General features: G+C 32.4%; 1 protein-coding gene across 5 annotated transcripts in view; it reads left to right on the top strand.

Moving 5' to 3' along the window:
- PLCZ1 (phospholipase C zeta 1) overlaps nucleotides 1–17633 on the top strand; it is an 86224-nt gene that overhangs the window by 47931 nt on the left and 20660 nt on the right. For all 5 annotated transcript variants that reach the window (XM_074268940.1, XM_074268938.1, XM_074268939.1 and 2 more), the window contains 3 exons: nucleotides 720–876; nucleotides 12040–12156; nucleotides 15113–15282. In XM_074268940.1, the coding sequence (XP_074125041.1) occupies nucleotides 720–876; nucleotides 12040–12156; nucleotides 15113–15282 (444 nt within the window). The remainder of the gene's footprint in view (nucleotides 1–719; nucleotides 877–12039; nucleotides 12157–15112; nucleotides 15283–17633) is intronic.

Genomic DNA, 17633 nt, shown 5'->3' on the forward strand with positions numbered 1-17633 from the left:
TGCTTTCCTTGTAAAAATCTTGTGAAAGTGTTATTATCCTCATTTGAGAGAAGAAACTGGTTCCCAGAGGCTAAATGATGACTTTTTAATGAAGGCACAGCTGCTAACTGTCAGAGGCAAAATTCAAACTCAGTTCTTGAGTGCAAGTCCATTTTGCCACTGATAAAGGAGAAAGTCTTGGGATAGATCAACATACTCAGTGTTCAGGAAGCAGAAGTGCATTTTTTTCTCATTACAAAAAAGAGAAAGGCCCCAGTTCTCTGCAATATTATATGAAGTTAGAAGTATACCCACTAATTACTAGGCATAAGGGAAATAACAGGTCTTATGATTCTAAGCCCAGCTCTCTTTCTACTCTTCCATGATGCTGGTCACTGCTCTGGTACCCACAAAATGTCACAGACATATGAATGAAAAATAAATTCATCTGCTTGATGAGAAACATATCATTGGGGGAAAAAATGGAAAGTTTATCATTTTGGGATAACATTTATAGTATCTGTTATGATGTATTATGTGAAGTATAATTGTGCTGTTTTCATATTAACATTACATATTTTTATATTTGCAAAGGAAAGATGTTGACTTGATTGAAATGATTTTCTGTATCATAATTTTGCCACAATGACATAACCACAAGATGAAAAGTATAGTTCCTTGACTTGAAAAAGGTTTTCTTTCAAAGAACTTATCGTAAAATAATCATATTCTATTTATAGATCAGGAAGATAAAAATAGCCTTGGAGCTGTCAGATCTTGTCATTTACACCAAAGCTGAGAAGTTCAAAGGCTTTCATCATGCCCAACTTTATCAGAAATTCAATGAGAATAATTCTATCGGAGAGTTACTTGCAAGAAAACTTTCAAAACAGAAAGGTAATATCAAATTATTTGCCTTCTTAATGGGAGCATAGAAGAGTGAAGGGGAGAATTTGAAATTAAAAACACATATTTAAATTTTTTTACAATTGGAAAAACATAAAATATTAAAAAAAACACAGAAAGGCAATCTCTTTTGGTTTAGCTATGTTATGCTTGTAATCTACATTTATTTATAATACATATTTATTTAAAATCTTATTTTATTGCTAAATTAGTAAAACTGGTATATGTATCCACATATATAAAATGTATACTCTATTTAATAGAAAGCTTTAATATTTTTAATAAGGCATTTTTAATTTTTTTATTAATTTTATAATTATAACTTTTTTTTGACAGTACATATGAATAGGTAATTTTTTTTTTTACAACATTATCCCTTATACTCCCTTCTGTTCCAAATTTTTCCCCTCCTTCCCTCCACCCCCTCCCCTAGATGGCAGGCATTCCCATACATATTAAATATCTTATAGTATATCCTAGGTACAATATATATGTGCAGAATAAAGCATTTTTTTTAAAAAAAGGATGTGCTTTATGAGTTAGACCTAAAGAGTTTTATTTGGCAAGATCAACACATAAATATTGGCTCTATAAGTTTGAAATTAATAATATTAAATATGAAATATTAAATACAGTATTTTAATAGTGATATTTTACTTAGTCATCTATTGTTTTAAGCATCCTTTGAAAGAAACTTTCACATTTCATTTCATTTTATCCCTATAATAATACTATATTGCACTATATTATCACTATACTACAACTACTACTATTTTACATTTATAGCATTTATTATGTGCTAAGCACTATGCTATGTGCTTTACAATTATTTTCACATTTTATTCTCACAATAATCCTAGAAGGTAAATGATATTATTTCCCTCATTTTAGAACTGAGGAAACTGAAGCAAATAAAAATTATATGATGTGCCCTGTATTACCCAACTGATGACTGAAGCCATATTTGAACTCAGGTTTTTATAATTTCAGGACCACTGCTCTATTTATTATGCCAGCAATTGTCAGGTAACTCAGGGATTATTCAGAGTTTTTCCTCTCTTATAGATAAGGAAAATGAAAGAAGGAATTCAGTAATTTGCCTTATTTCACACATTTCAGGCCAGGGTTTCTTTATTCATACTACATTGCCTATTTTTCATTTTAGCATTTCCTTTATGGTATCATAATATGTCACTATCCCGAAGGAGGAAAATACCTCTCAACCCTCATTCTTTCCTCTAGATATTCCATTCAAATCCTGCTTGTACTTAGGACTGGTTTGAACAAATTGCTAATTCATTTAAAAATGGCAGTCTTAAAGGATGCTGGCAGACAGTTTTTCTTAAGTGCTTTTCCATCTATTTAGAAAATGATAAGAGTAGGAGGATAGGTACCCAAGCTGCTCATCATTCTTTGTGATAAAAGAAATAAGTGGCCAAGCTGAAATTTATTTATATAATGATAGTGAAAGAGAGAGAATTTTCTCATTCTGATTTGTGAATAAAGCATTAGAGAATCAAGTTTTTGTCCAGAGTTATGGATATCCTTTTTATTTTTGTTTGTACTTTTCTAAATGTTTTTCCCAAAGATTACCAGTAACCTCCTAATTGCCAAATTCATGTTTTGCCCTCCTTGCTATATCTGCCACATTTGAAGTTGCTGACCATCTTTTTTTCCCCCTGTATATTCTCTTCTCCTTTGGATGCTACATTGTTCTCTTCCAATTATACTTCTATATTTCTTACTTTTCCTTCTTAATCTTCTTTTCTGATTTCTCATCTTCCTCTTTCCCATTAAATGTGAGATTTCCTTCAATCTCTCTCTTTGCTTCTCTTCTTTTTATATAAATTCTTTCCTAACATTCTAAAACCTTCAAATGCTATCTAATGATCCTTAAGGGGCAGATAGGTGGTGAAGTGGATAAATCACTGGATTTGGAATCAGGAAAGTTCAAACCTTGCCTCAAGACACCTACTTTTTATGTGACACTGGGCAGATCACTTAACTCTGCTTGCCTCAGTTTCCTCATCGGTAAAATGAGCTGAAGCTGAAATGACAAACAACTATAGCATCTTTGCCAAGAAAACTCCAAATGGGGCCATGAAGTGGATAAAATGGGAACAACTCAACACCAACAATAATGACTTAGAACCATAAATATCCGCTCCAAAACCTATATAGTCATTCCTGACCTTAAGCTCCAGTTCTACATTTCTAGCTGCTTACTAAACTATACATGGATGTTCCACCAAAACTCCAAATGCAATGTTTCTAAAAATATCCCTCATTATTTTCCCTCCAAAATCTGCTGCTTTCTTTAATTTCCCTTTTTTTCTTTTTGGACACTATTATTTTTTCATGCTCCAAGGTTGAAACTGTGACAGGTAAACTGGGTTAGATGGAATTGGTAGAAGGAAGTACATGTTAGAGATATAGCAAAAGGAAATTCCATAAGAATTGACAAATGATTAGAAGTAGGGACTAAGTGGAGAGCTAAATAGAAGATTAAAGTTTCAACCTTGGAGCATGAAAAAATAATAGTGTCCAAAAAGAAAAAAGAAAAAAAGGGAAATTAAAGAAAGCAGCAGATTTTGGAGGGAAAATAATGAGGGATATTTTTAGAAACATTGCATTTGGAGTTTTGGTGGAACATCCATGTATAGTTTAGTAAGCAGCTAGAAATGTAGAACTGGAGCTTAAGGTCAGGAATGACTATATAGGTTTTGGAGCGGATATTTATGGTTCTAAGTCATTATTGTTGGTGTTGAGTTGTTCCCATTTTATCCACTTCATGGCCCCATTTGGAGTTTTCTTGGCAAAGATGCTATAGTTTTGAATTATTCTTCCTACCACTGTGAATGTAATTTTTATAATATGGAGTTCACATTGGATGTGTTTTTATTATTTCATTCTTGAAACTTCTTATCTATCTTTGAATATCATTATAATAGAATTTTAGTCAATGGAATCCTTCCTAACTTTCCTCTGAATCTTTGGAACTTCATATCTAAAATGTAGGGCATATATCAAACTATCTCTGATTTTCTTCTTATCTCTTAAAACCTCTAGGAAGGAGTGGTCATTTCTTCCCAGGCATTCTTTATTTCTACTGCAGAAACCAGCTCAATCATATTAATTATTATTAGCACTACAATAAAATTTCCTTTTGTTGCTTCCTTGACCTTAGACTGTATGCCATTTTCCTTAAGGTAAATAAAGAAGTTATTACTTGATATCTTTTTTTTTTTTTTAAGTGGGGAGGTTGGTGAAGAAGATAGGAAGAGAGCTAGACAGACAGAGAGGCAGAGAAGTAGAGAAAGAGATATAGACACAGAGATAAAAGAGAGTCAAAAACACAGTTTCAGAAACAGAAAAAAAGAGATAGAGACAAAGAGAAAGATACAGAGACACAGAATGATAACAGACAGGAAAAAAATCTAGAATTACAGAGAGAGTCAGAGAAACAGAGAAGGGACAGAGACAGAGAAAAGAAAAACAAGGGAGAGAGAAAAAAAGAAAGTATTACAGAGAAAAAGAGAAAATACACTCTGTGTCTTTACTAGTGTGATTTTTATGAAGTATTTTTCCTTTGGTTAGATGAAAAGTATTTTGCATTCCCTGAATTTCAGTGACTGAATAATAGGTTTCCTAAAAAAAATTTAAAGTAGAAGAGGAATAAAGAATAGCATATGTCTGAACCTATCTTCTCTCTTCATCTTCTTTGAGACCTTTTTTATATGTATAGCTCACTCCAAAAGCTAATGCTTCTGGGTAGATCAATGGTACATAGAAATCCTTGCTGCCTGATTATTTGACAATGTAGTCTCTCAAAAGTAGAATAAATAGACTCATTTCCCATGTTGAGATGTGACAATGAGATTACTTGTTCATATAACTTGGCACCTGGTACCACTGCACAAAATATTCTGTTTTGCTCATTTGACTGTACTCTTTATGTAGACTGTTATGGGCTGTGTGTGAAGGAGATTTTGTGTAAAATTTGTGAAAGATGATGAAAATTCTAAGGAAGATACAAGGCAAATATGGATAAGGCTAGGCTGCTTTGAAAAATCATTAAATTTCATTTCTTTTGAAGATTATTTTATTGGATTAAAATTTAAAATACTTAATAAAAATTCAAAATAATATTCACTAGTTTTGGAACAATAAACTTTAATTTTGTTAATTAATGAGTTCCCTGGCTTTTTAGGTGATTTTTAAAGGAAAATAAATTGTATATTTTCCATTATTATTATGTCTTTAATAATGGTAATTATATTATCCAATTTAGTTGCATACATAGAATTTTAAAAATGATAATTGTAAACATAGACATCATCAATAAAAGATAAAGATTTAAATGCACAAAAAATAATATTAATGATAAAAATAAGACCCTCCTCAAAGCCCAGTCTATCATACATATTGTGAGGAGGTAGGAGTAAAAGTGGCAAAATAAGAGTATGCAAGCCAAGATAATATACAATAGGAACTCTGTGTGCCCTGGGAATGCTTTAAGCTTTGAAGTGCTGACAGGTATCCCTGAATTCTGGCTAATTAGACTGACAATACTAGCTTACTGATCAGTCTGACATACCTATTCCTATGAACCTAAAAAATAGGGTGGAATATGGTTGCAGTTTGATTCTATTTGGATTCTATTCTATTCTATTGATGATCAGTTGAACATGGGGTAGAGTCATTGATGCTTCTTTGTGCACTGATATTCCAAGAAGGCAAGAATGCAAGAATGCAAAGATATACTGCAAAAAGGTTTATCTTTTGGAAATGCTTATAAACAGATGGTACTGTCCATTAAAGTAAGTGAATCAAAACAATGCAGGAAATAGACTGAAAACATAATTATTTTCATAATGTGTCAGTATTGTATCATAACAAAATTAGAAATAGAGTTTACTAATTATTAGAATGGTTTTTACATTGCTTTTTGTCCTTCAGCAATAGCCTTTGTTTTAAATTATGCAACAACATACTGCTGACAAATTCAGGTCAATAACAAGAAATAGAAATTCTTAAACATATATTGAATGAAATAAAAATGAAAATTAAGTTACTTAAATTTGAAGAGGGACAGTCTAAAGGACCTGAAGGCAGTGTGAATTTATATTAAAGTCAAACTTAACTTCAGCATTGCTACCTAATAATGAAATAGATAACAAACATAAAAATTGATTTCTCAGATTTTTTTGAAAAGGAGATGGGCATACTTAAGAGAGGAATTTCAAAAAAGTCCATTTTGGGATAAATCCTACTAATAATTAATATTTATTAAAGGCTTGCTATGTGCCAGGTACTGTGCTCATTTCTATGGAAACAAAGAAAGGAACAAAACAATCCCTACTTTCAAGTCTAATGGGAAAAACTATGTAAGCAAATTTTCTTTCAAAAAGTGGAACATTTTCTGAGACTTGAATGAATCCTAGAAAACTGAGGCATCTTCAAAGCATTTCAGGAATTTGCAGCCATCCTTTATTACTTCTTCTTGCTTCTGTCTTTCATACATGTCTTTTTAAATATCTAAGTTGCTTGGTGAATGGAGTGTATGCATTTCCACATTAGTCTCATCAGAAAATTTTGCCTTTTTCTCCTCACTGGAATTGTTTTTATTTATATTTCCAGAATTTCACTTTTGAGAGGTTTCTATCCTATCAATTTTTGGTCCAAAGATCATCTTCTTTCCATAAACTCTTTCAAACATTTTCTCCAAAATGTATGTTTTCTGTTAAACTATTTCCACCTATCCTCACTCTCTAAAATTAAGATGAACTTGGCCTCCCCAAGTTTCATCTTGATCATTTCCCAAAACTAATTGATTCTACTTCTACATCATCATTCATATACATACATATATATGTGTGTGTGTGTGTGTGTGTGTGTGTGTGTGTGTGTGTATTCTCTTTTTCCATTTGCATGACTAAGATCCTACTTCAGTCCGTTACTACCTCTCACCTAGTCTTATTCAGTAGTCTACTAATTGTTTTTTCTGATACAAGTTTTTCTCCTCTCCCCTCATCATTTATACTACTCCCAAATTGATATTATCAAAGCACAAGTCTGACCATACCAGTTCCCTGCTCAAGAAATTTCAGTGGCTTTAAGTTTAAAATAAATAATAATAAAAAAAGTTTCAGTGGCTCCTTACTGGTTTTGAGATATATGATATGATACATTTAATATATAAAGACTTTTATAATCTTTCTCTAACATCTTTCCAAATTTATTTTACTTTGTTTACTATTACACACTCTATGTTTCTGCCAAATTGTTCTACTTGCTTCTAAATTGTTCTAAATGAGTTCAATCTTCCACCTTTATCCCCTTATAAAAGTTGTTCTTCATTTTGGATTATGCCATTATTTTTTTCATTTTCTCTTGGTCCTTATTCATCTTCAGCAATCAGTTCAAGTGCTACTTACTATGTAAGAGTATTCCATATCTTTTCAGTTAATACTCTTTAATAAAGAAAAAAATTGTTTTCATATATAGTAAATAGAATAAAAGATTTAGCTCCAGAAGAGGTCGTTTAGTTCAACTTCTAAGTGTTTCAGATAAGTAGAATGAGATCCAGAGAATTTAAGAAATTTGCTCAGGTCTCAAAGGCATTAAGTGTCATAATTGGCCTTCAAATCCAGGTTTTCTGATGCATTCTTTGTACTGTATCACACAATCCCTATGTTGTTGAGGCATTGGGGAGCTCTCATATTTGTCCCTTTATTTCTAAAGCCTAGTAAATTGTCCTGCATATAGTAAAAAGATAATACATTTTCCAAAAATTAATACATTTTCCATAAATGAAATTAAAAAGATTTACATAATTTTTATTTAAGCAACCAGTTCTTTCTTTTTACTGAAAATGAGATCCAGAATAGAATTTTCCTTTGTTCATTTCCTTTTGTAGTAGGTATTTCATTGACTTCATTTTGAGAATATTGTCAGTTCTTTGTGGAATTTTTGTGAGAAAAAAAATCCAAAACACATAATAATCAATCCATAGCAAGATGAACAAGCAGCTCGTAAAATGACATCATTTGAGGGCAATATGGAGTCACCTCTCCTATCTCTTACACTTGTCTAAGGAAAAATACATGAGCTCTCATTTCATTTAATTGCATTTCTTATTAGTTTTATTTCATTTATAATAAGAATGCTAAGATTAATATAGCTAAGACCTCTTAAATTTTATCCATTCAAGAGACTGATCCAATAATTCATATAGGAATAACCAATTAGATGAAGATGCATATTGCACAGATTATGACATAATTTTAGATGAGGAGTCCACTGAGTAAGTCTATAAGTTCATATATCATAAATGTTTTGCACCTGGACAATAAATTGCACTCATAAATGAATATATAAAGAAGAGTGGAATTAATAGGATTTAGCAAGCTATATTCAATGGTTCCAAATTGCTCTCTACTGCAAAAACAAGATAAAACAGCAATTTTTTTCAGTAATGCTATATGTCTGATTTCATTTCTGGAAAAGGGATAAATTAAAAAGAAAATTGATCAAGTTCTCTTGCTCATATTTCATTATCACTTAGAAGTAGATCCTTTTAGAAATGGTTTTGTGGTAAATCATCAGTCTAAGAGAAAGAAAAGCCAATCCATGTAAATAAAACTTATGTAACTTAATGAACTTATTGAGGAATATTTTTGTAGTTATGTGGGTCCTTGGAACAGCTGGAATTTGAAATGGGATGAAGGTCTTCTGGGCTTCAACCGAATTTTAAGCCATCTGGACTAGTGCCTGAGGTGTCAGATCAGCTGCTTGGTGTGGCAGCAGCCCAGATGGCTCATAGAGCCAGCATCAAAGATGGTTTCCAAGCTCTCCCCTATAGATAAGAAAGATCTCATCTCTAGCATATGTTGCCGATGTTTTGCCAATTGTCTTTGTTTCCCAAGATACATAGACAGTTATTGGAGAGATGACAAAGCTTTAGCTTTTATTTCTGCTTCAAAATCTATATTTTGGGATCTTTCAATGTGTAATTAGTTGATGGCATGGAGAGATAAATAGAAGGTGAGAGAAGCTGAGTCATCCAATGGCTGACTTTGCAAATTTATTTACCTTATTATCATGATTTTAGATAGTGTTTGAAAAACTTTCCTTTAAAGCATGGGTTTAGTCTTCCACATAGATGACTATGAGTACTTTAAATAAAGGCTTCACAGCTCAAGGTATGCAAGATTAGTCAAACAATGTGTTACTAGGCTTTTTATAGACTGAATTTTTAACTTTCTCAAGTTAGTTTTTAGATTATAAAAAATGCTATATGTACAAAAAATAAGTTAATATTCACATAGAACTTTTTGTTTAGTACTTTGTATTTATTTTTGAAATGGATGAGAAGGCAATTACTAAGCACTAAAACACTTACCTAACTTAACAACACAGTCTTCAAAGTTTTAAAATTAAGAGTAACTGAAAAGGTTATGGATACACACAGGCTAGTAAATTATGATACTGCATATTATCAATAAGAACATGCATGCATGATGTGGTTGAAAACATTCATCAGGGAAATAACACTCTTATTTGTGACCAGAAAAGTACTACATAACACAAAGTGAGAGAAACAATTGGATAATACGTGTTTCGTTGGTACCCCCATAATGTTAAAAGGTCCCAGATGATGGCTCTAATACACTAGTATCCACACAGAGCAATCAAGATAGTGAAGGTCATTGAGCTTAGCTATTTGAGGATCTGCTGAAACAATTGCAAATTTTTAATCAAGAGAAGAGATGACCTAGGGGAAATATGATCACAAGTTGCAGTGTGCTAAGGCTAGTTTATACTGGCTCTCTAAAACATATTCTAAAATTTTTAAATGTGAATGTTTATACCTCAGAAACTTGGAAACACATAAAATGGTTTCATTTGTAGCTTTGTTGATTGTCTAGATGTATGTATGTATGTGTATATGAAAATACAGGGGCAGTTAGGTGGAAATGTATAGAGTGCCAGGAATGGAGTCATGAGTTCAAAGCAGGCCTCAGCTGTGTGATTTTGGGCAAGTCACTTACCCTGTTTGCCTCAATTCCTCAGCTGTAAAATGAGCTGGGTCATATCTTTTCAAATGGGATCCTGAAGAGTCAGACATGACTGAAGTAACTGAAAAACAACATAGTAGATGCTTTATAAATACTTGATAATATTGAGTGGAATTATTGGAATATTTTTATTAATTTAATTGTTTAAGATACCTCAAAATGGTTTGAATTTGCATTTTGGATTCTTAGAGAGTTTAAATAATTTTATTTGGTTTATGATAACTTGTTTCTCCTTTGGAGAATCACTTTTATTATTAAAATATTCTTAATTGCTTCTTTTTTACCTGTTGCACATAGTTCTTTTACAGATGTCAAATTTTCACTAAAGTAATTATAGCAAAGTTTTATTCTCATATGTTTCTTTCCTTTTTCTTCTAGAAATATTCTTTTTTGTCATATTAAAAACTGTTTTATACAATTAAATCCATCTACCTTCCCCTATAATTTCCCATATTTTGTTGAATATGTAAACCTCTTTCTTCTCTCAATGACTGCAATAGATATAGGATTATCTTTTCATGGTAAATTTGATATTAATTATGGCACTAATTACTGCCATATAATATATGTATATTCACACATATATTTACATATATAAATATATATTCTTCCTTTAATTCTCTTTGAGGCTCATTTACTTTATCATTCTTTTTTATGTTGATATGTTGATAGAGAGACAGATAGTATGGAATGGTATAGAGGGTCAAGTGTAGAGTGGTAGCAGGAGTGGAGGAGAGTGACGGCCCAATGCTCCCCAACATCAGTCAAATCAAATTAAATTGTATTTGGAAAATTATTAAACAAAATAAAAATACAATGGAACATAAATAATAATGTTAACATGTGATTTTCTAAGTCATTATGTGGCCTGCAGGTATCCTTATGTGTAGATTAGGGGCCCCTGTTTTTATTTGAGTTTGACAGCATTCCTGTAAGTGAACAGAGACTTAGCTTTGAAGCCCAAAAAACTTGGGTGATGTGATTCTGAGAAAGTCATTTGTGCTCTCAGTACTGTAATAAACTCTCTAAACTAAATTGTAGCAAATATATTAACCTGAATTTTTAGGAGTTTCCAGACATAAAATTTATTCATGCTAAGGAAATCACTGTCATCTTTTATAAAATAGTCATTTATTACTTTGGCATTGCATTTTATCTATAAAGTTGGGTAATATAATCATTTTTTATTCTATTGTCTTGACCTATTTTTGGAACAAAAATAACAATAGTAACAATTGAAATTTATATTGAGTTTTAAGGCTTATATAGTTCTTTTCTTATTAGAACTCTGGGAGGCAGGTATTTAATTAAGTATGCTTTATGGCTGAGGAAAATGAATGTTTAAGTGTCTCACCTATTATTATACAAACCAATGTATACCAGAGGCTGGTTGTAATCCATGTTTCCTGATTTTAAAGCTAGCAATTTATCCATTACATAGATATCTCTTTATATGTTTAATTCTTTATCTCTGTAGTTGTTCCATGGTGTTCCTAGTGTTACGGTTGTTTAATTTATGTATCTCTTACTATTATCATCTTCTGGTTTTTGTTAGTATATATAGAAATACTTCTTGGTTTTCTTTGTATATGTTATTTGCTTCTATATTGCTGAAGATTTTTCTTATACCTTTGATATCACCCATATGATCTTGGGACCTCAATTCTATTATCTCTAAAACAAGGGGTTAAAAAATGACTTCTAATAGCCTCTCCAGCTCAAGTTCTAAGATCCTTTGATAATAGTTTTCTAGACAAGATCATGAAAAGAGGGTTAACTACTTAATCTCTCTAATTTTTTATTTTCTTATCAATAAACTGGGATAACAATGTTTGCTTTGTCTGATTCACAGGGTTATTTATAATGAACTCTTTTAAAACCATAGTGCATTATAAAAATGTAAGGTATAATTATTTTCAATGTACTTACTAATATGACATGATAAAATTATTAAAATATTTTTGCTAGAAGAAAAGAATAATATGGCATCTTATAAACAAGATAATCAAGAATTGCTTGTTTCACATATTTCAAATACAGAAGTAATTTACAATGTTCTAATGCCTGTTTTTAGCTCGTGAATTTATCTCACATACTAACAGCTTCATTACAAGAATATATCCCAAAGCGAGCAGAACGGATTCTTCTAATTACATTCCTCAAGAATTTTGGAATGTAGGATGTCAGATGGGTATGTTGAGCAGTTGCATTTTTGCTTAAAAATATGAAATGAAGAATATTTTATTTTAATTATATTTTTGTTAATTCACTACACTATTGATTTTACTGATGTGTTAATTCTCATTCCCCCTTCTCTTAGAATTAGTAATATATTAGATATCTCATAATGTTGACTGATTCAGAGTAGGAATATTTTTTAAAAATCATATACTCCCAAAATGAAGCAATTCTTAGATTAAAATATTGATGAGAGAACTCTCAAACATCTAGGGTATGAATTTACTTTCCATTTACCATTTATTGAGCTGTTTTAGACAGGTTGAAGTTAAAATGCTTATAGATCTTGATCAAAATATGCAAAAAGCTATCAGTGTTATGGGAGAGAACTCAGGAGAGAAACTAGGGCTGGATATTTATATATACACACACACACACATATATATACATGTATATATACACACATAGTATTATACATGTGAGTGTGTATGTGTGTATGTATATTATATATATATATATATATATATATATATATATATACATATACATATGTATATATATTATCTGGGAATGATCTGCATAGAGATGATAATTACCCATGGGAGTTGATAAGATCACCAAATGAGAAAATACAGTGTGAAAATAAAAGGCATAGAATAAAATCTTTGGGGATATCCATAGTTAGTGAATTAGGAGAGTGAAGTCTTGCAAATAATTTGGATTTAAGTGAGGCAGAACTATGCAAAGTCATCAGTTTCATTCTCTTCCTCAAGGATCATCTGGTCTAGTGGCAAGACATAGGTTAGAGCAACTGGAAATAATCTTAGATGCAGTGGGAGACCTTGGCTTTTTTAAGCTAAGATTTTTTCCCAGTTTGTCTGAGGCAACATTCTGTCAGTGATTTAAGGCTAGGTAAGAAATAAGACAAAAGATGGCCCAGATGGCCTTCTGAAGGAAAAAAAAAATCATTCTGGGAGGGGCAGACCTTCAGGATTTCTAATCAGTCCAGAAACAACTGTTATTTACACTCACTCCCAGCCATGAAAACCTAGTGATCAAGTGAGGCTTGGGCTGGGATCAATTAATGGCCAATCAATTAATGAGTGAGAGTCAGAGTGATTTGGGTTTAAAAAATGATCAAGTAGCTCTGTTTAAATCCCAATAGGCTTTATCAAAGCCTGTTTTTTCAGAACTTGATTGTAGGAATTCATAATGAAACTACCTGGGACAAAAGAGTTAATCACCCCAGTTTTGTTTTTGTTTTTGTTGTTTGTTTGTTTTGTTTTGTTTTGTTTTTAAAAGAAAGATAGAATAAATAAGTAGGGGACAAAATCTAGTCCCTAAACCCCAAGATACCTTGTGAGGTTTTAGCAATCAAAATTTATATTCTTTTGGGCAGTGTAAATTTGATGAAGATTGAAAAAGAGAGGTCATAAAAGGTAGGAGAACCAGGAGAGAGAACATTGTCATGAAAACATATAAAGGAGAGAATATATAGGAAAAGATGGTGATTGATAGCATCAAAGAATGCAGAAAAGCAGTAAGCATTAGATTTGGCAAAAGTTCACCAGTAACTGAAAAGAGCAGTTTTAATTGAATTGTTAAGATTAAAAATCAAGAGCCAAATTGTCGAAGCTTTAAAATAAAGTGAGAAAGAAGTAAAGACTCTTAGTAGAGATTTTTTGGTAGTTTAGTATATTCAAGAAGAATAGTATCTCTGGTGTAAAGGCTGCCAAGCCCTTTATAAGATTACTTACTACCTTTGGTGTCCACCTGAACCACCTAACTTTCACCTGTGGCTCCCAAAAGCCATAGCGTGCACAGTCATAGCCTGTAAACTATTTTGGTAGATGGGCTAAACCAGGTTGAGGGTAACTAAAGGTTTTCAAACCCTCAAATCCTACCTTTTTCTTAGGGGGGAGCTACCTCTGCCATGTAAAGACTTTCCCTGGTGGAATGGGCAGATGAGAATAATTTGTTCCAACAGCCATGAAGGCAGGTGAAGCAGGTCCATTGCATCTGAGTCATCATCAGTTGGTCTTGCCTCTGGACAGTGGTGGACTGGAATAGCGGGTGAGAATGACAACTTTGGGCAAGTCTGTCTCACTTAAATCCAATTTACACAGGAATCAAATGACATCACTGGTACAGGACCGCCCAGCATGGTGTGCCCTCTTCAGAGAAGGGTCTATGCTCTATGAGCAAAACAAAATTAAACTAGACCAAAAGAAATGCGAGATGCACAGAATTAGAGAAGCCTTCAAATGTTCATATGGGCTATTTGTGTCCACCCTCCCAGTTCCTATTAGTCTGATCAGTCACATCTGGACACACTGTAAATCTATTCTAACATAGAGAGATCATTTTGGTCCTCTGAGAATAAGGACAACATAATAATCAATCAGCTGAAAGGAGGTAGAGAGACAGCAGATAATAGAAATTAAGCATGAATGGATAAAGAGAGAAGGTTTTATTTTTAGTGGATGAAGGAGAGTTGGACATATTTGAAGGTAGCATGAACTTGTTTTTCAATTAGAGATAGTCCCATTTTCTTCTCAGAAATTCATAATTCTGATGTTATCTTAAAACCTATTAAAGAGTTGTGGAACATCAGAAGAAATTAATCAATGAATTCCAATGATTATTCTCCTCTGTTATTTCTTAACTGTTTTCTTCTTTATCTATTTCTTCTCTCCAATAAGTACTGAATATGATTTAAAAAAATAAAGTTCTCTGTGATTTGTTCACCATTATCTGAGTTTTTAATCCTTTCAGTTCAGGTTTACAAAAGTTGGTAACAGCCCATGGATAACTGACAAAAGGAGTAATCAAAAAAATAATACTATTCCAATGTCACATATTCTTTAAAAAATATAGAATGATTAATTTTAAATGGATTACTTTACTTGATATTTCTTAAATTCATCCTCTGTTTTCTTAAAATGTAACAATAATGTGTTTTTTCTTAGTGGCCTTAAATTTCCAAACTCCTGGATTACCTATGGATCTGCAGAATGGGAAATTTCTAGATAACGGTGGCTGTGGATATCTTTTAAAACCAGAAATCCTGAGAAATCCTAAATTAAACTTCTCTCCAAATGAATTGAAAGAATATAATCCAGCTACACTTTCAATAAGGGTATGTTTGATGGCAGTTTTCTGAATATTGTCCCATGTTTCCTATTGCTAATAGTTAACATTTATATCATAGTTTAAAGCTTACAAAGTTTTATTATAAACATTATTTCACTTAAGCCTAATAACTATATTGTGAAACACATATTACAAGTAAAATTAGCTTTGTTTTACACATGAAGAAACTAATCTTAGAAGAGTTTAAGTGACTTGTCCAGAGTTGAGATAGGATCTGAATCCATGTTTTCAGTGACTAGGCTTAGGATTATATAGGATTTGAATCCATGTTTTCAGTGACTAGGTTTAGGATTATATCTTCCATGTCACATTTTTGATGAGTTATACAAAAAAGAAATTTCAAAATAAATATGATCAAGGTCATGGTCATTATGTATGGATATAAACATCTTAAGGATATGAAGATTTATCATAAGCTAGTCTAACATTAAAGATCCAGCTGGACCCAGGGGACTGGGGTGTTGTAATTACTTCATTTTTTCAAAGGACTCATCCATTCTAGATGGATGAGAAATCAATCAGGGTCAGCTTTGAGGAAGCCTGGCCCTTAATGACAAATGTTAAGACTTTTCCTTTTCTACCCTTTGACTAATTAATTAAACTCCTATCCCAATAACCCAGAGACAAAATGCTTATTAGTTTTATTTTATGTTTTCTCATAGGAGAGAGTAAGAATGTAATCAATGGAAATTAAGTATGAAACAGGTGTTTCCTAAATACAAAATAAATGCTGAAAGTCACAAAAACCTCAAAAACATCAACAGAACACTGACAGATAACTTAAACAAGATTTAGTAACCCAACAATATCTTCAGAGATTTTAATCCTCATTGGAACATAAACTAGAATGAAGGATTGCTGAATAATCATTGTTATATATTCAGTACTGCCCAAACTGTCCAGATCTTTTGGCTAATTGATCTTATCTTCTTCTTGGTGGTGATTTCCAAGTGGATTTTTCTTTTTGTACCCCCCCCCCCAGCCAACTCCAATGAAAAGGACCCAGGATCTCTTAAACCTTTGTAATTTACAGGGTTGTCTCCAACTCTAGACAAGTCCATCTTGGGTGAGGATTCATTTAAGAATAGAAAGGAACAAACATAAAAAACAGAGCTCAGAATCTAGGCTCAAGATCATCTAGGTAGGATGTGTGCTCACAGTCACATGCCAACCATTGCTTTTCCCAATCCCTAAATAAATCTGACAAAATCCAAAGCTGGAAAGGAAAAGGGTACTAAAATTGAAGTTACTGTCTTCAATATCTACTGAGTCTTGTCTTTTTCCTGTTCAGTGGATTGTAAGGGTATTGACTCATCTCAAAGTACCAATCCCATTAGTAGTGATTCAGATTAATGTACTTGGTAGAAAGCAGAAATATAGGTAAGTGGAGCAAATAAGAATCTGAAGAAATAAACTATTTTGTGAGGTCATGGTAGGATTGCTTAGCCATAATACTAGTCAACCAGGCTAAAGAAGCACACTAGAGACTGCAAGGTGTGGAGGGGGTTATATAGAGATTTGGGTAGTTACTTTGGATGGAACTGATTATACCTGTGGCGTAAGAATAAGCTACTCTTCTATTCACTTAATGGGTCTAGAATTCAGTGTTTATAGAATAAGAGTTGAGGTGGAGAGAAAACTGCTGCCAGGATATGCAGAAAATATCCCCTGAGAAACAAAATTGCTAACAGGAATGAAGAATATTGATGATATGATTCTTTCCTATTCATGGAAAGAACCCTGGTAATGGACTTCAAGTATTGGGTTCAAATCTCATCTGTATGATTTTGGGCAACTCCCTTTGGAGTTTGGTTTCTTTATTGTAAAGTTAGGGTGTTACACATGATAATCTCTCAAATCCTTTCCAATTCTGGATATATTGTCCAATAATCATTGAGATTTTGACTATGGTGGTGGTGGTGGGGAGGGCAGTGAAGAACTGCCTATAAAAAAAAGTCTATAGGTTTACTGGATTTCAGATACTGAAGGATGCTAACAACATGGGCACATGAGTCCCCAATTGTGGCAAAAGTAAGATTTGCAGAAGTGTAATAATTATGTGTATACACACATTACATTGTATATATTACATTATACAGCCTCAGTGTGGGTGTCTGATAGGAATGTGTTTTGTGCTAAAAATTCTTCCTGTATAAAGAGTAAAGCTGACACTGACACCTAATCTCAGTAATTGTAATGTTTCCAAATACCAGGACCCTTATCCACCATCAAGACTTTTCCTATGTGGAGTTTTTTTGGCCACAATAGCTTTTCTAACTAGTCTAGGGGATGATGGCTTAGGTGTGTAGTTTCCCTTTTGGTGAAAGAGTTTGGAAA

This window comes from Sminthopsis crassicaudata, chromosome 5 (genome assembly GCF_048593235.1).
Source record: "Sminthopsis crassicaudata isolate SCR6 chromosome 5, ASM4859323v1, whole genome shotgun sequence".
Classification (NCBI taxonomy): domain Eukaryota; kingdom Metazoa; phylum Chordata; class Mammalia; order Dasyuromorphia; family Dasyuridae; genus Sminthopsis; species Sminthopsis crassicaudata.